The sequence below is a fragment of the Lycorma delicatula genome, chromosome 10, assembly GCF_047948215.1.
Source record: "Lycorma delicatula isolate Av1 chromosome 10, ASM4794821v1, whole genome shotgun sequence".
In the NCBI taxonomy this organism is placed as follows: domain Eukaryota; kingdom Metazoa; phylum Arthropoda; class Insecta; order Hemiptera; family Fulgoridae; genus Lycorma; species Lycorma delicatula.
Window position 1 is genome coordinate 112,218,952 of NC_134464.1, and position 25,535 is coordinate 112,244,486.

Consider the following 25,535-nt stretch of genomic DNA (forward strand, 5'->3'; position numbering starts at 1 on the left):
ACTTTTTTAAATTATTTTTTTAAATTTTGATTATATTTTAATCCCTCTACTACAATAACTTATAGTTTGTATTTATTTTTCTCTTGAATTTCATTTTAGAGATTAGTAACCAATGACTTCTATCAAAGAACATAAACTTATTTTCTCTTTTTTTACACCAGTTTTCATCAGGTTTTTTCTTCGATTAGGTAGAGTGAATTTGATAGACCTTTTAGGTTGAACAACCATCCTGATGCCACCAGGACTTGAAAACCTGTCCAAGGGAATAGAATGTGAAAATTTGTAGAATGTAAGAAATTTTATGGTGTACAGGTTTATTCCCTGAAAATCCATAGCAGTTACATGTAAACTATCTCCAATTAATATGGTATTGGTAAGGTTATGTTAATCACCCACAGATCTTCTCAGTTAATGCTGTTTCTTTTCCAAACAAAAAAATTATTGTGCTAATAAAATTACAAACTAAGTGTGATATTTAAATTCTTATCTATGAAATTATAGTTTATGTCTGTATAGGCCATTTTTATGAGTACACCACAAAAATAAACATTTATATTCTTTTTTTTCCAGGTATCACTAGAAAATAAATTAGCTCATGTTGTTTATAATTCACATTTAACGGATCCTTCAGAACTATGTGATGCTATTGAAGACATGGGTTTTGATGCTTCATTACCTTTATTACAAAAAGAAAGCACTTGTCGCATACATGTTCAGGGTATGACATGCATGTCATGTGTTAATAATATACAGGGTAAGCTAATTTTATTCAATTTAAATATTGTTTTTTAAAAATTTTGTTTTTTTCAAAAATTGTGAATTGTACACCTTTTTGTTCTGATCCACATAGTGTAGTTATAAAATGCATCGTGTTCAACAATAGACAAAAAAAAATTAAAGAAGGTATAATTCAGTTTAAAATTTCAAACAAAAGATTATTCAAATTTTTAGGATTTATTGAATAAAACTATGTCTAATAACTACCAACATCTGCACGATCAATCTAATGAACAACAGTACCTGCATTTAGATCGGTTGTTATATTTTATTGTAATAAAACATGTGCATGAAAACACTGTCTTGATATAAAAAGTGATGTAAAGCAATAATGATAAGTACTAGTTCCATATATATTTTATATATATATATTTTTTTTAATAAAATGAAAATATTGATGAATCAGTAATGTACAGAACGGTGAATGCCTATACTGTAACTGTTTTGGTTACCATAACTTTAACATTGCAAATAGTTACCCAGAAAGAAATCATTGAATTTTTCTTGGTTATCCAATACTCAATATGTATGACATTATTTTTGTTTGAAAAATTGTTAAAAGAGCGCAACAGATGAGAAAACTTTTCCCAAGCTTTTCATTAATATATAAAATTAATGAAATAAATGGATTTTTGGAATAAATGGACTTTATATTTTAATTTGATTTTAAATTTGAAAAGATTATACCATTAAATTTATAAAAAATGAATAGGCCATGATAAAACTCAGCTACCCAGTCTCCCAGTTTTAAGAAAATATATTTTGAATTAATATTAAATCATACATTACACTCAACCACTGTTTACAATTGAAAATTGTTTCTGAATTTAAGCTTACCATTGCGATTTTTTATTTTAATATTAAAATGCCATTGGAAAATTTATTTTTATATGAAAAGTGAAAGATTTGCAATAAATAAAAAATATTTTCTCAATTTTTTCCATTAATTTAAGTGAAATAGATTAATCAAATAATATGGATGGCAGGATGACTACTTGACTGTAGGGTAGGTAAGAAACTTTATTTGGCTTTTGTAAGAAACAAAGCTCTGTCAATTAAAATCTAGTCAAGAACTGTAACATTCATACTAAAAAATGTAAAGAAAATGGTAGATTGCTTTAAAATTAATAAAACCAATAGCTTTTAAATATTAACATTTTGACTAGTATGAGATCCGAATTCTAATCAAACATTTGTCTTGTTGAAGCTTGTTGATATCCGAATTTAGACTTTAGTTACTTATTGTTCTGATATAAAATGACTATAATAACATTATTTTACTGTGAAAATTTGTAGAATACTAGAATTTATTTGTAGTAAGTTGTGTTAAAATATGATATCTGTGATATGAACAAATTTACATTAGTTCAACTACTTATAGAGACATCATTATCTTAACTAGCTGTAAATATACTCTTGTAATATTTATTCCTTTAAATATAACAGCTATATGAATGAAAAGCTGTCATAAAATTCTATACACTAATAAAACTTAAAGAAAAATAATTAACATTTTTATACAGTTATAGACTCTAAACGTGTGATTGTGATCAAGGATATCAATGTGTGCTACACCTATTTTATATTCTAATACAAAATGTTCATGTTAGCTTTATTTTGGCATTAAAATTGTAACAAGTGAGAATAATTTCCTAAATTTCAGTAGTTTATGCAAGTAGTGAAATTAATAAGGCTGTGATATGTGTAAAATGGTGAATGACCATTGACCTACACAGAAATTTGAATTCTAATTTAATTTGTGAAACTAAAACATTTATTTCATGAAATCTGTAAAAAAATGTATACTTTATACAATTCAGCAGACTAATTAGATTTTGTGAAAATATTCAATATTTTGGCATTGTCTGATCATGCATTCTAATTTACTAGTGTGATCAATGAAGGCAATATCTGTAATTAGATTTCCTTTTGTTTTTTATCTAAGGAAAATGTAAATGAACATTTACTTTCATATTAAAAGTAACCTAAAAACTCTTTACTTTTCAAGTAAAGAGCAAACTAAAAACATTTTGGTCAACTTTTCACAAACATGTTTATATAAAACATATTTACAAAATGTCAACTGCCAATTCTCTAGGTGAGTCTTTGAACTTCTTAAATTCAGTTATAAAAACAAAAAATTCATTTTAAAATCTATAGAAAATGATGTGCTAGCATAAAATTTTGAAAACTTATCAGATTTTTGTAATGTAGTAGTAGTATTAGATACTGCATCTAGCCTATCAGTTATTGTAATAATTAGATTTAAATCTCCCATCATTTTTTCATATTTTTAAAAATAGGTACGAACCTAATTGATTTTCATTTTTAAAGGGATATAATTTAGCCAATTGGAATTCATGACTTTATGTTATTTGTAATGGCAAACATCTACTACCTATTTTAATTTTATATATTTTAATTCAGATTTAAAATCGTACCATATATCACATAAAATCTATACGAAAGTATGATTTCTGCAAACCAATATGATGATAAAGAATGTTCACATTTAATATAGTACTAAATGTCACTCATTTCAGACAACCTTCAATCATGTTAGAGATTGGATAACTGTATTTAGATCTGTTATTGTTATTCTTTTATTCCATTGTAAACTGGGCAGCTGTTATTATTTTAGTTTGGAAATTGATAGAATTTAAGAAATTTGAAAAATTTTCATAATCGTTTTAATAAGTCACAAAATGATGTTAATTTCAACAAATATGTTAAATTATACTACACTATCATTTTTTATGTTTCCTTCAAACTAAATACCATAAATGAATATCATGTTTTTTAACTTTTGTAGATTTAAGGGGAGATAAGATTTTCATCTGTGCTCGACCATTATGTTAACATTATATTCTAGTTCCTTGAAACTGCAAAGATATAAAAAAAAAAAAAACCTGTTTTATTGCTGCAATATTTTAATTTTTGTTGATATGAGGTGCTAAAGTGGTTGTGAAAGGACATCACATCCGAACTTATTTTTTGGTATTAGCCCTCATAAAAATTTCCCAACTTCTTTGCAATTGCTTGGAAAATAGGCCGCAAGAGCAATAATAATGAACCTTCAATGACCCCTTGTAAATCATTGCTTGAAAACTGTGATAATTCCATATGACAAGCATTCATTGTAACTGTAGTTATGTTTGCACACCTTATTAAAATTCCCTTATTTTTTTTGTTTCCCCTTGTATAATTATTACTGATTGCCAATCTCTGTGAGATGGAATTCCGAATTCACTCCTGGATAATGTATTTGCTTGCGAAGTATACACATTTCATACATTTAAGTCTGTGTTAAAATTAGTCAGTAGAAAAATAACTAACTTTTAAAAATCTTATTTTACTATCATTAACTTTCATTGATCATTAATTTTTAACGATCATAGTGTTGTGTACATTTAGATCAGTAACACTTAACAGTTAAAGAAAAATGAAGATTTGACAGTTCTTTATTGTAGTTATTTTTTTTAGGTGTTATATCTAAGAAAAATGGTGTTAATTCAATAGTAGTTAGTTTAGAAAAAAAAGAAGCTGAAGTGAAATATTCAAATAACATTACTTCAGCACCAATTATTGCTGAGTGGATTGCTGATATGGGTTTTGATACAAATGTTTTAGAAGTTGATAGTAAAGCATATAATTCAAGTAAGTTGTATACATTTTTATCTAATAATTTTAAATCATTTATTGTGTCTTTTGATTATATTCAAGTTTTCTTTTAACATCAACCATGATAATTAGCCATTTAAAACTCTTCTTTGCGTACTGAAGGGCAAAATAATTCAGTAATCAATGTATTGAGAGCATTCTTTAGTCGCATTTTCTTTAACTATTCATTTTTGCTACAACAGGTTAATGCCTATTACATTTACCTCACTATGACTTTTTTTTATAAAGAGGAGAGTTTTATAGCTTATGAAAAATACCAAGCCTGATCAGAATTTAAACTCAGAACCTTAAGATCAAAGGCAGCATTACTATCACTCAGCCATTGAAGTTAAAGTGTTGTATTATGTGATCCTTACAAATCCTCTCTTAAAATGAAGCACTGTATTAAAGCTAGGTGTATGTTTGATTTTCAATGTTTACCATTGAAATTCACATTTTAGGTGCATTTCATAAGAAAGCTACCTATTGTAATAGATACCATGATTTGACTTCTGAAAAGTTTTGACATATCGTCGCGTTTCACAAACCTCAGACCCTTAAACCAGCATCAGTTCAAAAGTTTATATATACATTTTTACATATATATATTGATATATAAAATATAACGATCCAAAATCTCAGTCAAATTCATTAATGGGCAAAATCGGACCATAGAGGTGGAAATGGGGGCTTTTTCAAAAAAAAAAAATATTGAATTCGTTTAAAGTTTCTACTATTCTTTGAATAAGGGCCTAGAACTTATCTAAGTAACATTTTTTAATATCATCAACTATTGATTGGCCCAGGGGTGGAAAAAATGGGGTTTTGAAGACAAAAATAAATATACCTCCCTTAATAGGAACAGTATCGAATCAGTTTAAAGTGGTCATTAGTCCTCTAAACATTACCTAAAACTTTTGTCTAAAACAATTTTTGATATGACTAACCCTTACGACAAGGGATGACCAAAATCTTGCTGGAATTGTAAGATGGGGGTTGTCATATGCTAAACATGTGAGACTTTTTTTCACATGCATCTATTGTCATATTGAGTACATTTAAAGTTTTTCTTAACTTTAAGGTGGAAATCTTTTTTGTTGCCTACTTAACATCAGTGAAAACTCTGCCTTCTGGTGTGCCGAAAGGGATTTTTATTATATTGTATTGCATTACATGCTTTTAGTTTTATTTTGTTGTAAATAATCATATATTTGTAATGCAATGTATTTGAGAAGATTGGTGTTCCAGAAACTAATTATTGTTTGTGAATATACACAATGGCACTGCATAAATCATTTCACACATGCATGGTGACTTATATTAAAAGAATAATTACGTTTTAATCCTGTTTTGTATAAAATGTTGTAGTTGATTTGGAAACTTAATAGATTTGAAAATATGTCTTATTCAAAACTTGAAATAAATTTTTTATTTGTAAGAAATTTGAAACTGTCAGAATTATTTGTCAGGTATGTAAAATTGCAATTAAAATCCCATGAATGTTGTACTAAATGTTGAAAAAATGGGTTATGCTGTTCAATGAAGGAAGCAATAATGTGCATGATTTTATGCGTAGCGTAGCAGCTGCCTATATAACATAGCAGTTACTCATGTGCACAGTTGATTTTTCACAATTTTACCCATTACTGTGTCTTTTCTTGAAATTTTTTAATGATGTTCTCTGTGAAACTGTTCAGTTTGTCCGTTAATTAATGGAAGTTGTGTTCATGCTGATTGCTAAAAGTGCTTTCTGAGGAACATAAAACTTAGTGACTGGCAGTGCTTTGATCTTTCTGAAGCGATACATATTGCTTGATGAGTAATGAGTTCTTCAACCATATTATTACTAGTAATGAGATGCATTTGTCTCTCTTGACTCTGAAATTAAAGCAACAGTCCATGAAGTGAAAACCATGTATCGAAAAAATTTAAAAAATTCAAGTGGAAAAGTTCAATATATGAGATCATATGCACTTTTTTTTTGGTAGGAATGAAATTTTGGTTTTCAAATAAAAAGCATGAAAATATGTGTCATGTGTACCAGATGGCTGTCTGCAACCAGTGACAGATAAGCAACAGATAAAGAATTCTTACAATCAGGCCAATGATAAGTTTCTCCTGTCGTAAAATTGATGAAATTGTATTGCATAATTCAGAACTAAGGTGCAGCATACTAAGTTGTGACATTGTTCTTGATAACATTGCTCAGATTCATGCTAGTGCCTGAACTCAAAAATTCATTTCAACATTTGACTGGAATCAAATGGATTATCTTCCGTTCATTCCATTTAGTTTACTACTAAATGTTTCTATCTGTTTTTTACTCTTAAGTAATCCTTTTCAATTTTTATAAAGATAGTTGCACCGAGATAGCATACACAACTGGTAGTTTTCACAGGTGATTTCTTTTATGATAAAGAAGTTCAGTATGATAAATGACTTTGTAATGATGAAAGCTAAGTAAAAAATATTTTAAGGAATGGAGAGTAAGAAAAATTAAATAAATTTGATTTATCTTTAAGCCTAGCAACTCTTTCTTTCTGGAATACACCTTGTATCTATAACGAAATTATTAAGTATTGTGTTAAGTAAAGAGTACTTACTATATTTTATAGATTAATAAACTATTTCCATTAGTAAAATGGGATCTGTTTATGAAAAAATTAATTTATAATCATCATTACTGAGAAAAGAATCAAGATTAATTAAATGAAATTCATGTATTTGATCTAGTCTATTTTTATATGCATTCTGGTGCTTTTATACATCTTCCTCTTATACCATTGCAACATTAGAAATAATGTTGTTTGTCAGTACTACTTTCAGCTTTATATTATTATTTTGCAGTTTTTAAACATAGTTAACTTTGGTATACTATGAAATAAAAATTTTATTAATAATAAATATTATTAGATAATATATACAGATGATTCAGAAGGAAAGTGAAATAATTTGTGAACTAACTGATTCTAGGGCTTGAAATAGGAAAAAAGTTGATACAAACATATGTCTGAAAACAAATTCATAACATTTTTCTATTTAGTTTTGTTTTTAAGAAAAAGTTTTTTTTTTGTTTGCATAGAATTAGTTACATAAATTTTCTCAGAACTAAATTCTCTACAAGTTTTGATAAAAAAAGTTTATGCATTTATTAGTCATTTAACAAAGTTATTTTACTTCAAACCTAAAAAAACATGTTTTTCATCATCAAATTTTTCTGATTTACATTGGATATCATGAAAAGTATGAGGGATACAGTTCTGAGACTAATTTTATTCAGTTTTTCCCACACTATTTCTCTTTACTCCTGAATCACTGTGTTTATATTACTACACTAATAATATTTTTGTTAAACTATTCTTTTGAAGTTGTATATTTCTGAGAGGTCTATTTATTTGCTGATGTCTGGATAAACATTTATGTATGATATTTAGGGTATATTTAATATTTAACTTCTGTAAAATGAAGTATCAAAGTTTAATTTACTTTATTTTTTTTTGCAGGCAGTAATGTAAATAATACCAAAGACTATTGTAATGGTGAATTAAATAAAAATGACAATAAATGTAATAATAGAAAAGGAGATGTAGTTGTACAATTAGATTTTAAAAAATGTTATCTACATATAACTGGAATGACTTGTGGTTCGTGTGTTAATGCAATTGAAAAACATTGTAATAGAATACCAGGTTTGTTGTATGAATAAAATAAATTGGTTAATCCATGTATGAATAAATAAATTAATTTAATCAAGTTCATTTTAAATTATATTTATAATCATACAAAAATTTTATTTACAGGTTTTGTTGAATATGTGTATTTTGGGGTATACTTGATTTCAAAAAAGTGGTTTTTAAAACATGTTGATCTGTGTTTATTTCTCTTTGCAAACTTAGGCTATCCCTGGTATTAATTCAGTTTTACAGTATTTTTATATTTGTTAAAATACAATCCTTTTCTTACTGTTTAAGTTTTATCTTACTAGTGTAAAACTAAATACGCTCATATTTTAGAAAGTTTACAATATTTTAGCCTCTCTTGGAAAAAGTAAGTTAATTAAAACTTTCCCAGAGAAAGTTTGTAATATAAGAATAGTGTGTTCAGATAAACCAGATTTGTTAAACTATGTGTTTATTTCACTAAATACATTGAGAAGACTTACTTGTTTCTTGTCTCCGGCCTCTTCAATGCACTTGTTGCAGTGATCAGAAAACTTCTTGAGCCCAACAAAATAAATGGTAGTTAGGTGTTGACTAGATTTTAAATGGAATAAATGACATTATTCATGTAAAATTCTTCCTCCTTCCTCCTTAAAAGGATTGACAGATGGTTCTTTAATAATGATGTTAGATCTATTCTACATAATAGGTAAGCATGTCACATTAAAAAAAAGTTGCAGGGTGTATGCAAGCATTGTCCTGTAGGAAACTAATAGAAAATTTAGTACTCCTCTTGGAATGAATTGTTGGTTCATATTATCTTTGTTTTGTAAGAAAGTTACAGTTTCCTCCAGATTCTTAAGCAGGTTTAGGTCTAGCCTTTATGTTTCCCAGTAAATAATTTTAGTTTTTCTTTTCATTGTTAAAAATGGATTTAAATGTCATTTTGTATACTGGCTTATTTTGATTATGCAATAAATCCATGTTGTATTACAGACTAGCAGGTTAGATGGTTTCTGAAAATCTGTTTTTATCCTTAATGAACATCTTTAGATGTTATGTGATAACCCCCACTGGGTTGGTCTAGTGGTGAACTTGTCATCGCAAATCAGTTGATTTTGAAGTCTAGAGTTCTAAGGTTCAACAGGCAGTTACTTTTATTTGGATTTGAATACTAGATCATTAATACAGGTGTTCTTTTGAGGTTGTGTTTCAATTAACCATACATCTCAGAAATGGTTAATCTGAGACTGTACAAGACTACACTTCATTTACTTTCATACATATCATCCTCATTCATCCTCTGAAGTAATTCCTTACGGTGGTTCTACAGGCCAAACAGAAAAAGAAAAAAATATATTATGTAATAGGAAATGATCTTTTTAACTGAATGAGATAAAGAACTCACCTACTCACTTACTTTGTTAAATTTGAAATATTTTCCCTCATTTCTGTAGTTTTTTCAAATTTGCAGCTTTTTCTTATGGGTATTGTCAATTATTTTGATAAAGTTCTTCAAGTTTTAACTGTTCATCTGCATTACTGAGTTTTTAGGTGATGAGAATGAAGCTTCAATTTTTTTTAACTGCTTATATCATTTCTCATTTGGTTGTGATATCCAAATTTAGAATAGAAATGTAAATAAATTTGTGATATCCCATCCTTTAATAGAATATTTTAATGCAGTTAACTATATATTACCACTATGATCTTCCTGTGAAAACTGGGTTATGTCCGCAACTAAAGCTGAAATAAGATGATAATAATCTCTTCCAATGTTTTGTAAAAACTGGATATGCTGTTTGTTCATGAAATATGTCTTAAGAAAGACAGGGGGACACACTGATAATTGGCCTGGCAGACCAACTTTCATTAAATTTATAGCTATTTTATTAGACATCCCTTTGCAGCAGTAGTCTCCCAGAACTATATCCTGATTGGCTTATGAGAATATATTTTTAGTCAACTGCACAAGGAAGGAAATGTATGTGAAAGTGTAGTTTACACTTATGTATGTTTGTTTCATTGTTGCAATTCTATGAATGCAGTTCTATTAAATTATTAGGTTATAATAAATTTATAAAAGTAAAACAACGAACAATGAACAACTGAACCAAAAAAGGCAAGCTGTTTAAAATTTGTCTAATGACTCAAATAAAAGTGCTTTAAAAGAAAATTTCAAAAATTGATATTTCTGTGTTTCAATAAGCATACAAATTTTAAAATGGTTTGAAATTGATGCTATGAAATATTAAAAGAAAAGCATCCTTCATGTTATAAATAAAAAGAGAGGTAAACTTAAAGAAATAAATATACAATTTAAAAGAGTATTAATGTTTATGAACAAGGTATCAAACTGTTATTTTTCAATGTTGTCATTAATATTGGGTTCATCTAGATGGAAAAAACTTAAAACTTCAAAATAATGTTGGGTATTTGTGACGACTGGCCAATAGAACTAATAGAAATAGTATGGTTTTGTGAACTTATTTCTTTATAAATATTTAATTTATTCAGAATATAGTTGTGGTAGCAAATTGTTGATGGAATTCATTGTTGTGCTCTGCCACAGTAAGTGGAGAAACATCATATATTTTGAAAAATATTTTTAATCTTATTTAAAATTTTATGTATATTAGCCCTTTCCAAACTATATAAAATAGTTTTGAATTACAAATAGTGGTTATTTTTTCCTTTAGCAAAAAAAAGGTATTTTTACTAATTTTTAAAAATATTTTCTTTTTTTAATTTTTTAAAATATACAACTGGAAACAAAATTTTGCATTTGTATCCCCAGGTACCAAGGGACCTTTTTGTATTTTAAACAACATGAAAGTGTCTGTGTACCAGTTTTGTTTTATGATAATCCACATTTCTGAACAGTATTTTTTTATAAGTAATTCAATTTATAATAGCCTTATAATAGCATATTTTACTTTCAAAAACAAGAGATTAGAATAATCATTTATTGCACTTGCATGAACTCTGTAGGTCATTAAACAAAGTGATACTTTTGATCATAGATACTGATATGTTCAGTCATTTTTGTGGTTATATCTTTTTTCTCCTATGACTTAGTAGTCTTGCAGATATATCCAGCTACCACCTACAGAAGATTAGATTATGTTTTTAATTTTTTGCAAATCAAAAAAAAAATGTCTTCCTTAATTTATGCAGATGATTTTTGTTTGAATGTAAATTTTATATTTATAACAGTTTTTTTTTTTTAATGGTGTAATTAACTTTTAATTGGTTATATCTTTAAAATCTTAAATGGTTAATTTACCTATGTTTTATTTTTCACAGGTGTTGATGGTATTTTAGTAGCTTTACTTGCTGCCAAAGCTGAAGTAAAGTATGATCCGAATCAAATACAACCAGAAGATATTGCAGCTTCTATTACTGAATTAGGTTTTCCTGCTAGTGTTATTGATGAAAGTGGTTCAGGAGAAGGTGTTGTAGAATTAAAGGTAATAATTGTTTCATTTATTTATATTAAAAAATTCAAATTTTACACATTTAATCTTAGAAACAATTGTAGTAAACTTTGTATGGCAGACCTATTTTTTGAATTTTGCATTTTTTTTTTTTAGATTAGTTTGAATTATTTTGGTTATAAACATAAGTTTATAGTATTATGCATCATTTTAATGTTAATTTCTTAAACTTTTATTTAGTAATTATTTAAATGTAATACCATGATTGAAAATTGATTGATTAAACAAAGTTTTTTAGAATTATGTTTAAAATTTATTACCAGAAAATATAAAAAGTGAGATATATGTTTTACACAGCATATTTTAGTGCTTACTTAATAAAAAATTTGAAACATTCAATAACAAAAATATTAATTGATAACAAGAAGAGAGAGTTCTTGGTAGTATGTTATTGCATAAAATCAAATTTATTAAATTTTTTTGTATGATTGCTTTGTTCCACTTGCAAGTTTCTTTTATAAATTTACTATTATTCTTACCATATTCTTACCATTTAGTAAATAATTTAAAATCACTCAGAAATAATATCCAGTTCATAATTAAAGTTGTCTTCTTTATTATAAAAGACAATATATATATTAATAATTAATATATTCTTATTATTTATTTTTTTATATTTTATTTTTTGTAGATTGGAGGTATGACTTGTGCATCATGTGTGAATAAAATTGAGATGTCAGTTAAAAAGATTAGAGGTGTACACACTGCTGCTGTTGCACTGACAACGCAAAGAGGTAAATTTGGTTATGATGCAGAATTGACTGGCCCTAGAGATATCTTAGAGGCAGTTCAAAAATTAGGATTTACTGCTTCATTAATGTCACAAAAAGATAAAGATTCAAGAGGTTATTTGGATTATAAGTAAGTTGTTGAATAAATGGTTCATATTTTAAGTTTTTTTTTTTTAAATTGTTTTGTATTTTTAATTGTTCCTAAATAATATATTGTTTTGTTAACTGTTATTGAGTAAAATTTCAAAAAATTATTAAAAAGTAAAAAAACAGTACTAATTCATTTTTAATCTTCCGGCATTTTGAAGTACCAAAATAAGGGTTAATAATGTTGATAAATTTTTTTTTTCTAAAAGCTGAAGGCCTAAAAGCCTTCAGCTTACAAGTATATAGTTCTTACAAATACATGATCTATATACTTGTATATCTTAATGAAGAAGATTTCTTCCTTCTAAAACAAATAAAATTTGTTATTATTAGAAAAATAGTAATTTTACATTGAGGATCCTCTCAAATAAATTTTATTTTTAAAGGTACTTTTGTAATATATGAAAGGGGGTTAACAGTAATTAAATTTCTGCAATCCAACAGTACTGGATGATGATTACTAGATGACAATATTGTAATATTTGAAAGTAGTATTATTTTATTGTGTTGTAGGATTGGTTGTAAAGTAAAACATCCAATAAATAATTTTGCTAATCTAATTACTGTCTTGATTGAACTAAATTAATTAATTTTTTTTATATTTTAGGGAAGAAATAGGCAAATGGAAAAATGCATTTCTAATATCTTTAATATTTGGAGGTCCATGTATGGTGGCAATGATGTATTTTATGATGGGTATGTCACTTGGTTATTTAGATCATGAATCGATGTGTTGTATTATTCCTGGTTTATCATGGGAAAATCTTATCATGTTTGCATTATCAACTCCTGTACAGGTATATGTTTTTTTTTTTAATTTTGGTCATTTTGTAATAATTAAATAATTACTGTAACATAAGATATAAGTTATGCTGTTAACTAGTTCTCCATAAGTCAAACATAATAAAATCAGACATACTAGATAAAAAGTAGATGAAATGGAAACATGTTTAAATCTTATGAAATATAACATGAAATAAGCAGCAAAGAAGTTAATAGGTAGATCATTAAATAGAAAATAGAATATAATCTAATTAGAGGATTTTGTTTTGTAGGCAAGATCCCTCTTGATCTAAATATGCTTGAATTTCTGCATTTATTACTTTATTGTTAATTTCTTAATAATGGTTAATGTGTAATCCAGTCACAAAGTACAGAAAGCAAAGAAGAGAAAGGATAATTTTTTCTGTTAATATGAAATTTTTTATATTTTATGCCCTCCTAATATCCTGTTTATAAAATAGTGTTAAGATATTTGGAAACACCTGATACTGTTCTGTTCTTAATGTTCTTCTTTTTTCTAGTTCAGTTTTAAGCCTATAGAGTTTGTTAATGAAAATTCGAGGAACATTATAAAGTGATCAAATTACTTCTTCAGTGCTACTTAAGTTGCAGTCATCTACCTCATCATGAGTGAGGTCTATCATTACAGTATATGTCATCTACTGTACTATTGTGCAAGGTGCAACTGTAACAATGACTAATAGATAAGTGAATTAGATAACATGCAACAGTAACAATGTATATATTTAATGTTATTAGACGAGGTTAGCAAGCGAAGCAAGCATTAAGTTATATTGAGGTCATATGAAGTTCAGTACAGGAATCGTTATCAACATAACCTAACACTTGCTTCTTCGCTTGCAAACCTTGTCTAATTAACATTAAATATGCAGAATAGGTCTAACTATTGTGGTAGACCACATAGTAAAGTGTAATCTTATTGGTAGACCACATATTAAAGTGTAAACTTGACGGTAGACCACATACTAAAGTAGCAGCTCTCTTTCTGTCTGTCAATCTTCATACTTTTCTTATAATTTTTTTAAAATAATTGATAATTATTATCAAATCTGATTATTTAATTACTTGAAAAATAGTAATAATTATAGTGATTTAAGTAATCATTTTATTAGAGGGATTTATTTAATATTTTTAAAAAGCAAAAAAAAAAGAAGTAATTATACAGGTGGAAAAGTTTTTCTTTTAATATTTTAATTATTATCTCTTATATTAAAGAGGCTTTAAAAATTAAAATAGTTGTTATTTTTGTTAACAGTAATTTTTTTTTAAATTGTGAAAAATGTCAAAGTAATAGGATGGAGTTTGCCCCTTAAAAGGCTAAGCTTAAAAGAAAAACTATGGTATATTATTTATTGTAAATTTTTTTTTTTTTGTCGTCTTCAGTCATTTGACTGGTTTGATGCAGCTCTCCAAGATTCCCTATCTAGTGCTAGTCGTTTCATTTCAGTATACCCTCTACATCCTACATCCCTAACAATTTGTTTTACATATTCCAAACGTGGCCTGCCTACACAATTTTTCCCTTCTTCCTGTCCTTTCAATATTAAAGCGACTATTCCAGGTTGCCTTAGTATGTGGCCTATAAGTCTGTCTCTTCTTTTAACTATATTTTTCCAAATGCTTCTTTCTTCATCTATTTGCCGCAATACCTCTTCATTTGTCACTTTATCCACCCATCTGATTTTTAACATTCTCCTATAGCACCACATTTCAAAAGCTTCTAATCTTTTCTTCTTAGTATGTTGGTTTGTTTTTCTTTAATCTTCCTTCTACTATTAATCTGAGGCCTAAAATTGCTTCCCTTGTCCCTATACTTTTCCTGAAACCAAATTGCTCTTCTCCTAACACTTCCTCCACTCTCCTCTCAATTCTTCTGTATAGAATTCTAGTTAAGATTTTTGATGCATTACTAGTTAAACTAATTGTTCTGTATTCTTTACATTTATCTGCCCCTGCTTTCTTTGGTATCATTACTATAACACTTTTTTTGAAGTCTGACAGAAATTCCCCTTTTTCATAAATATTACACACCAGTTTGTATAATCTATCAATCGCTTCCTCACCTGCACTGCGCAGTAATTCTACAGGTATTTCATCTATTCCAGGAGCCTTTCTGCCATTTAAATCTTTTAATGCTCTCTTAAATTCAAATCTCAGTATTGTTTCTCCCATTTCATCCTCCTCAACTTCCTCTTCTTCCTCTATAACACCATTTTCTAATTCATTTTCTCCGTATAACTCTTCAATATATTCCACCCATCTATCGACTTTACCTTTCGTATTATATATTGGTGTACCATCTTTGTTTAACACATTATTAGATTTTAATTTATGTACCCCAAAATTTTCCTTAACTTTCCTGTATGTTCCGTCTATTTTACCAATGTTCATTTCTCTTTCCACTTCTGAACACTTTTCTTTAATCCACTCTTCTTTCGCCAGTTTGCACTTCCTGTTTATAGCATTTCTTAATTGCCGATAGTTCCTTTTACTTTCTTCTTCACTATCATTCTTATATTTTCTACGTTCATCCATCAGCTGCAATATATCGTCTGAAACCCAAGGTTTTCTACCAGTTCTCTTTATTCCGCCTAAGTTTGCTTCTGCTGATTTAAGAATTTCCTTTTTAACATTCTCCCATTCTTCTTCTACATTTTCTACCTTATCTTTTTTAAACAGATCTCTTGCGATGTCCTCCTCAAAAATCTTCTTTACCTCCTCTTCCTCAAGCTTCTCTAAATTCCACCGATTCATCTGACACTTTTTCTTCAGGTTTTTAAACCCCAATCTACATTTCATTATCACCAAATTATGGTCGCTATCAATCTCTGCTCCAGGGTAAGTTTTGCAGTTAACGAGTTGATTTCTAAATCTTTGCTTAACCATGATATAATCTATCTGATACCTTGCAGTATCGCCTGGCTTTTTCCAAGTGTATATTCTTCTATTATGATTTTTAAATTGGGTGTTGGCAATTACTAAATTATACTTCGTGCAAAACTCTATGTCGGTCCCCTCTTTCATTCCTTTTGCCCAGCCCGTATTCCCCCACTATATTTCCTTCCTTGCCTTTTCCAATGCTTGCATTCCAATCTCCAACTATTATTAAATTTTCATCTCCTTTTACGTGTTTAATTGCTTCATCAATCTCTTCGCATATACACTCTACCTCATCATCATCATGGGCGCTTGTAGGCATGTAGACGTTAACAATCGTTGTCGGTTTAGGTTTTGATTTTATCCTTATTACATTTGATTTTATCCTTATTGTAAATTACATTTGCAGAAAACTTGCCTAATCATTTTTAATTGCCAAATAAAAAATTCTGAAGATATTTAAAAAAATACAGAAATTAGCTATTAAAAGCCAGAATTATAAAGGAATTGGATATAGGAAGAAGGAAATAATACACAAAAAGTAGAAAACTACAGCTGTTTTTTATTAGCTTATTTTCAGGAGAAAATAGTTTGCTGGCTGGCTTGTTATTTTATATTATATTTAGTGCTAGTATCACAGCTCTGCTCTTTTTCAATTTTAAATACAATAAAATCTTTCAAAAAGGGAAATCATTGGTACATCAAAATTATTTTCACTTTTGGATGGTAGGTGTCCATTATGATATGAGTGATATAAAAAAGTTAAATAGCTAAGTTTATCACAATTTTGTGTATTCTGTGTATTTATTTTTAACTAATGACAACTGGTTTTTCTTCTGTTTTAACTGCTGACATTACATCAACATCATTGACCTCATAACAAACTTAAATCTATATGACGTTTAGTTTTTGCAGCATTTGTCAGTCTTTTGATGCTTTGAACCAATTATTCCCGGCATTCTTGCTACTTGTAAAACTTGAGCTTAAATAAGTAATTGGTTCTCAAATAGCCATCTCTGTGAAAGGGACACAACACTTCTAAACAGTTAATTAAACTTATTATTACGAGGAATAATTAATTTACTTGTCCTGTTTTCAATTCAACTCTTCATAGATTTTTTGTCTTTTTTTTGTTGTATTTTATATTTCTATCTTACTGCACCAATATTTTAAAACAAACTGTTCTGTAGGCGATCTGTATTTACTCTACTTCTTTAATGTTTTACTTGAATTTAATTTTATGTATTTAAAATATTTTATGAAAATGTAAAACCAAAATAACAGTTTTCAGACTAAAATAATTTATTTTACAGTTCAGTATGTATAGGCTCATGTTCGGTTATGGCCTGTTCTTGTTCTTTTTTTTATAATGAGAAATTATTTTTTTAGCATGTGATAAATGCCAAGACTAACTAGGATTGAACCCAGAATATTCTGAATGAAAGTCAGAGAAAATGTCAACTTGCACAATCACAAGCAATAAAATTTAATTTTAGTATAATACTGTTCTAATGTTAGTTCTAATTTTTTCAGTGCAACTCATAATAGCAGAACACACTTTATAAAACCAGCAGAACACAAAACAACATTATTTAACTACTACGGTTGGAATTTATCATAAATTTTACCTGTCTCACAGTAGTTTAGAAATTCATCATTATTGTTTTACATTTCAGGATAGCATTGTAGTATCATATTAAGTGCCAGAAATAACCTACAATAAATTATAATTTACCAGAAGTTATAATATAAATTATAAGTTAAAAATTATAATTTACTTGAGTTCAATTGATTTGAACAAATGATTAATGTACTGTGGTTCAGCAATATTAAAAAAAAAAAATAATGTAATAATTAATGTATTAAATCCACTTTCTTATTCAAACTGCTGTAAGTTTGCTGTAAAATATATCTTTCTCTCATTTTTAATTTACGAGGATAAACATTCCACAAAAAATAATAATAAAATGGCTTTCCACTTCTGTATTATTGAAGATCTCTTTATTAAGGACCTTAACATTATATGGTGCTTTATTAAGGGCTACATTATATGTGCAGATAGTTTGATGTATTTTTTTATTTTATAGTTTGTTGGTGGATGGCATTTTCATTGTCAAGCATGGAGGGCTATGAGGCACAAAACTACTAATATGGATGTATTAATTAGTATGGCAACTACTGTTAGTTATATTTATTCTGTGATTGTATTAGCAATTGCTATGATTTCTCAACGGCATGTAAGTCCTCAGACATTTTTTGATACACCACCAATGTTATTTGTTTTTATATCATTGGGAAGATGGATGGAACATGTTGCGAAGGTTTGTATTGTTTATGTTTATGTTACATTTTATATTTCTATATTTAATTTCGTAATGTATTGCTTTTTGTAACTGTAGAATTGATGTAAATTTATTTATAAATTGTGAAAAATTAATATAAAATTTGACAATTTTTTATGAACGTTATGTAGCAAAATTTATACATTTTTTTATCATAAATGTTGTTACTATTTAATTATATTAATATTATGATTATTATTTTCCATTTTACCAATATATTATTACATTTTAATTATTTGCTACCATTTTTCATAGATTGTTGAATAGAAATTTCTTTTGATTCCATTACTCTGTTAATATCTAATTCTTTCTCTTCTATATTGTTATTTTTATTTGTTATTCTGTTGCAATTGTCTGGTGTGAAATTTAGATATTTGACTTGAGTTTCATTCCATGTAAAGAAAAGATTCTTTTTTTAAAGAGGATGGATACTCCTGTTCAAAAAATTACCCTATTTTTTAATCATTTTTTTTTTTTTGTAATTTAGATTCTACATTATATATGTGTATATATATATATATATATATATATATGTTCATAATCTTTATCCAGGAATTAGTAAAAAAGAAGATTGGGTACGCATCATATCTGAATTTTTTTTGTTTTTTCTGCACCTAGGTCATATATTGAACTACAGCAAGGATGAATGATTCATTGATCATATTCATGTTAATACATTCCATTTGTTAATGGAAAATGAAGCAGTACTTATCAATTTCAAGTAGATCTCTGAAAGGCCAGAGCAAAGTGACCAGTAGGTCACCACAAATTGAAAAATTTCTGCTGACCAACCAGAAATTGGGTTATGAAAACTCCAAAATAAATTCATTAAAGGATATTCAGAAAACCTCTCGCAGGAGATCAGAACTGTCATTTAAATTAACAGTGGTTAAAGTAGTTATGATATGTTCCCTCTGGCCTAACCTTGATCTTTGACTTCCAATTAAATTCTTGTGACATCACAACTAACCTAACTGACCCATGACCTCATTTTTATGTTATCAGCTACAATGCCATACTATATGTCATCAGCACCACAATAAAAGAAAAAGATCGGAATGCTCCTCTTTACAGCGGGCAGTATGACAGGCGGATCAGACCCTGTTGAAGATAGAATTTTAACGTTCTGTAATGTAGCATGTATTTGTTTTTATCTTCCAAAGTACACAATAATTTTTTACACGCTACTCGTTTTTCATCAGAAATTGTGAAATCATACTGTTGGGAATAGATTTTTTCTTTGGTGTGAGTGGGTAATCATTATGCGATTTGTTAGGTGCTTAGGATGTACTAAATCGACTTCTAAAATATAACTCATTTACGCATCATCTTTCACATCGTTTAGACGGTTTACGAACAAATATTCAATTTCGTTTTCATCACACCATCTGAATCCATTTACAGGTAACGGTTCCATCATACAATGCCCGTAAAAAGATCAGACGTCGTAATATTTAATGAATTTTATTGGTTTATTTTAATCGTAAATTTCATCGTGAATCGGATTGTTTGCCACAGCATAACGGTTGGGAGTCATTGACACGCCACCACGAATGCCTTTTTCAAAAAACAAATACATTTCCGGGTCTGTAATGAATTCTAATTGCATTGTCTTAGCCTTAATGGCAGTGAACCATGAAAAATGTGGAGCAGATATATAATGGCACGGATCTAAATTGTTTATTTCAATACGTTTAAATTGTTTATCTTATTATGAAAAATTTCAAATACATCAGCCAACAGCATGACGTCCAATGTCTTATAGAACTCGTGGTATTCACCGAGCCTGTTGATTTTAAAAAGATTCCAAACGTTTTGCGCGTGCATAAAATCCGATTCAGAGATGTGTTGTCGCTTTAAATCATCATAAATCGCTTTGATGGGCAGTAGTTGTGTTTCATCAAAAACAGATTTAATATATGTATAGATAAACGCCTTTTTGTTGAATTAACAACTTCAACATATGTATTTTTTTATCACAGTTTTTTATTATATCACTTCGAAACTGTGAATAAGTTGTTTTAAAGAATATATATGCTATGTGATTGTCTGACAGTTTACAGCAACTATAAAATAAACTTTTCACCAGTTCATCAAGACTATAAGATAGAAATTGATATGTGTCTACAAATTGATACAATATTTTATTCTTGAGGGTTTTTCACTATTGTTTGCTAAACAAGAAATTTCAAATTTATCATTCAACTCATCCATCGCCAATATGACGTGATGTGAATCATAAATTAATGAAATCGTAATGTAAATCGTAAATTATGAAATACAACTGGTATAGATGTTATGAGTTTACAATTTGAATTGCAATTTTCATGTACAGCTTCAATAATTTTACCACCAGTTTGAGAATGGTGTCTTACATGGCTTTTTGAAATTTTTCAATATCTGCGGTCACAGTTAACGATATTCCACCTAATAATTTCTCTGCAAAATACTCATTTCACATAATCATATTTTTCACATAAATCACCGAGAAACTTTTCAACTACCTTACATCATCTACTAGCTCTGTATAATTTTGATTCTACAACACATCCGTTTTCATCTATTAAAACATAACAATATCCTAACGGTTTATGAGTGTCTGTAATGTATAACTAGTGGCGGGTTCAGGATTCGCGATATGATTTGGAATGATAAACGATTCAAAATCTGCATATATAACAAAAGGTGCGTGTAAGGTTGAAGAATAACTCTATACGATACAATATTACCACGTCTATGTTTCATGCCAACACCAATCTATTCGTTTGACATTCTAATTTTCTGAAACATTCCCTGCTTACAATCTTCAATATGTATTTTGCTCCTTTCCACTATTCCAAGATTTAAAACAACACAAACAATAGAGGCAGAATTCAGATTTTCTATGACTTATTCATATCACCTAATAGTCTTGATAAGCCGTTATATCCATTTTTCATGTTTATTAGAGTATAAAGAGATTGATTTAATATAAGATCGGTTAATAATAACAACCACACCACTGTTTTTCGATTATTATTATTACTCGCACGTTTTATATATACATAATTAGAATGAAATGATTGCTCATCATCTGCAATATCATAACACATTTACACCAATGTCTGGGTTTGAGATTCAAATTTATCAATATCTTTTTTTGCAAGCAGGATAATCTGTTCCTTTCATGTTTAAACGATTTTCAAATTTTTTATAGAACAAAACACAATGGTGATTTCCAGTTTGAGGAAATAGGTGTTCTAGAATACACCATAAGAAACATTTTTGATCGTGCTATTTTTTATTGCATGTTTCTTAAATAAAGCTTTCGGTGATGGTAAATATGTACTGTTTCCACCACAAAATGGATTCTGATAATGAAAGATCCAATCTCAATATTTTATTGATAACCCAACTGCTACCCATTTGAATAAACCTTTCGAAAGATTCATTAATTTTTTCATAAGCTTCTAAATACTGTTCGTTCAAATTGGCTTGATTGTCGCATTTTAAGCGACAACACATCTCCAAATCGGATTATATGCACGTGCAAAATGTCTGGAATCTTTTTAAAATCAACACACTTGGTAAATACCATGAGTTCTATAAGAAATTGGACGTCATGCAATTATGTTTAAATAAACAGTTTAAACGTATTGAAATAAACAATTTAGATCTGCTCCACATCTATCATGGTTCGCTGCCCTCAAGGCTAAGACAGTGCAATTAGAATTCGTTACAGACCTCAATATGTATACTTCTTTAAGCATGTGAATGTACAGCAAAAAGTGAAAGAAATTTAAACATTCAAAACTGTGAATGAATTTTTTTTAAATTCAAGGGTTAGTGACATTCATAATACAAAGTAAGCAATCTCAAGGATGAGATTGTTAGGGCATGTGTATAGAGTTGAGTAAGGGAAGATACTAGAGAGAGAGAGAGAGACAGAGATGAAAGTGATGGGAGGAAGAAAATGGTGGTGATTAAGGAATGAACAGATAAATAGTAGAAATGTATATTACCAAATTATATGAGAGGTGTAGAAGGGCAAGAAATCAAAGGGCTTGTATTTTAAGCAGACATGACGGTGACAGGAAACTATAAAATGAACATTTTTTAACATCTACTTGTTTATCACATTGTGGCTGTACTTTTTTTTTAGTTTCTCATGATTTAAATTGTATTTAATTTTTTCTTTCATTTTAGGGAAAGACATCAGAAGCACTATCTAAATTGTTATCCTTAAAACCAACTGAAGCCCTTTTAGTAACCGTTGGTAAAGATATGGAAGTATTGACTGAAAAATTAATATCAGCTGATCTCGTACAGCGTGGTGATGTACTTAAGGTAATAATGTTATTTTGTTTTATTTAGTTGTTGTGCAGTATTTACTTTTTTCATAGGTCTAATTGACACTTTCTTACATTCTCTGAATTTGTATTATTAAATAAATATATAATGTTTTCTTCTTTATTTTGTTGATTAGGCACCCTGCCTACTAAGAGAATCACCTTCACCTCAGATGCTTCTGTAATCATTTGATTTGGACCAATTAACTTTTTACTCTTACCTTTCCCTCCTACATAAAAATTTGTAATTCCTAAAAAATGTTCCATTTATTTTGTTCTCTTCAGTACGCAACCTTGATTTAACTCGTTATTCTTTTTAAAAATATTTACATTTTGCTTCCAAACAGTGTTATAGTTATAACTTTTGTAAAATTTTAATTAGTTATATATTAAGTTTTATCTAAGAATGTATTTGTACCCCAGGATGATAAATTTGCCTCCGTTTATAGGTAACATCATCCAAATAAATAATAAAAAAAAGGTACCACAGCCCATTGCAACTAATTAATTTCTTTTAACATATGCTGTCATTTGTTTAGCCAAGTTTGCAACTTAGTAATAAAAAAAGGATCTTATATAATTTTAGTATACTTTTTTAAATGTGTTCTTAAATTTTTACTTTTATTTTATAGGTAATGCCGGGGAAAAAAGTACCAGTAGATGGTAAGGTTATTTATGGTCATTCTAAATGTGATGAATCATTGATTACTGGAGAATCAATGCATGTACCTAAGAAAAGAGGTATTATTATCACACTTTTTTAGTGATATAATTTGTTTTTATTATTATTATTATTATTATATTTATTTTGTAATTGCAATTATACTATACATTCTGAGTACTTTAAACAGAAATCAGAAATAAATTTACTAATTTGAATAACAAAATTTGGATAGTAATTTTTAATTTTTAAAAAATGATTCATTGTGTAAATTGTAGAAATATGGCATTTATGTGAGAAATATGTTGAAAATTCACACACGTGTAAAAATACACAGTCTAAAAATAAATACTTTCAGAATATTATTCTTGAGATATTTATTAATCTTGATTACTGGGGTCCAGGTAGCATGATTGTTGAAGGCACTTATTTTGAGGTGTGTAGAAATTCATTTTGGTATGTGGGTCACATGCTGTATTTGATATGTGCTTTGTTTGTTTGTTTGATCCCTCTCCCAAATTTAATATGTTTGTAAATATGTTTTTCAAGAGTAAATAATTTTGCGTAAGAGTTGATAATTTTGTATTTTGATTGTGGTTTTGAAATTGACATTATAATCTTTTATCGTAAAATATTATTAAATTTTCATGACTTGATGTTTGTATGTATTAGTCATTATAATATCTGTGTGTTAATTAAATCTTCATTCTCGAATGTAATCTGGTAGTTCATCATTTTATATTTTTATTTATATTTATAAATGTAATATTTCTTGAGTATATTCATTTTTTTTTAACATTATCACAAATCTCCAAAATTTCTAAATTGCTTTGGAAATCTACAATACTGTTCATCAGTATTACATATTAACCACCAGATCCAGGTGGATGAACCACCAGATCACATTCAAAGATGATGATTTAATTAACAAAATAATAAAAATACAATCTAATAATTGGCAATAATGACAATAGAACAAAGAAGAATAGTATGTTTTAAAGATTAAATTATTTCAGTACTGGACAGCAAAATTACATGTACACTTATTATTTAAAATTTAACAATATAAAACATAATTTCAAAAAAAATGGCAAAAATTATTAAAAACAGTAAGTTTTAATATAATAATTTTAGAATTCATTACCAACTGAAGGTGCAGAATACCGCAAAAACCAGTTATTGGAAGTTAATATGGTAAGTTTAACTTATCCAGTTACTGAGTTTTGGTGGTTTATGTTTCATGTAATATTAAGTATATGTATATATAAAACAATTTTTTTTATGTCTACCATTAACATGGGTATATTATCCAGTTGTTTTGAGTTCTTCATTGTAGTTTTCAGTTGACATGAGTATGTTTATTAGACAATATTATAAATTAAAAAGGTATTTGTGTTGTGTGATATAATTAGGTGTAATATGGACAATTAAGTTAGTTTTCCATTTTCTCCACATTTTAAATGTGTGGTTGTCTTCCACTTTGGATATGGAGAAATGAGGAAATTGAATAATTTGCTTTGTATGTTCTTTGCATTGAACTTAACTGGATTATTGTCATTTGTTGATGAGTGTAAACAAAATGTAATGATTACATCATCATCAAAATAGTTTTACAAGTAGAATATTTTATGTGCATGTTTGTCATTGCTTTGTATATATATTCAAAGTTTTGTAAATATATTTTTTTTTAGAAGGCTCAAAATTAGCAAATTTATTGAAAGGTTTCTTTGGATATAGTATATTTACTGTTATGTGTAATTCTTAGGATTAAAATTTTTTTTTCTCCTATTTTACACTATTTTTTAAGTAAGAAAGAATGCTGCATGTGAAGAGTTTTTCATTTAATAAAAAATTACGTTACTAAAGTTAATTTTTGCATTTTATAGAAGGTGTTATAGAAAGTAATTTTATTTTACATTGTAAAATTGAATTAATACTTCAGTTTTGAAATTTTTTTAAATTGTTTTTAAGATTATGTTGCTAAAAAGAGCCATGTGCAATTATATATAAAGGTTATATTGGCCACTTTCAGATTAACAATTTCCAAGGTAC

The 25,535-nt window shown here is 27.9% G+C and overlaps 1 protein-coding gene across 4 annotated transcripts in view; it reads left to right on the forward strand.

The window, feature by feature from the left end:
* The window catches only part of ATP7 (copper-transporting ATPase 1), a 196,875-nt gene that overhangs the window by 123,835 nt on the left and 47,505 nt on the right, over window positions 1-25,535 (forward strand). For all 4 annotated transcript variants that reach the window (XR_012757867.1, XM_075376589.1, XM_075376591.1 and 1 more), the window contains 9 exons: window positions 571-754; window positions 4,261-4,434; window positions 7,941-8,126; window positions 11,403-11,566; window positions 12,225-12,454; window positions 13,079-13,268; window positions 18,240-18,473; window positions 22,680-22,820; window positions 23,455-23,563. Coding sequence is in view for 3 of the 4 variants with exons in the window: in XM_075376589.1 (XP_075232704.1) it covers window positions 571-754; window positions 4,261-4,434; window positions 7,941-8,126; window positions 11,403-11,566; window positions 12,225-12,454; window positions 13,079-13,268; window positions 18,240-18,473; window positions 22,680-22,820; window positions 23,455-23,563 (1,612 nt within the window). In the remaining variant the exon portion in view is untranslated. The remainder of the gene's footprint in view (window positions 1-570; window positions 755-4,260; window positions 4,435-7,940; window positions 8,127-11,402; window positions 11,567-12,224; window positions 12,455-13,078; window positions 13,269-18,239; window positions 18,474-22,679; window positions 22,821-23,454; window positions 23,564-25,535) is intronic.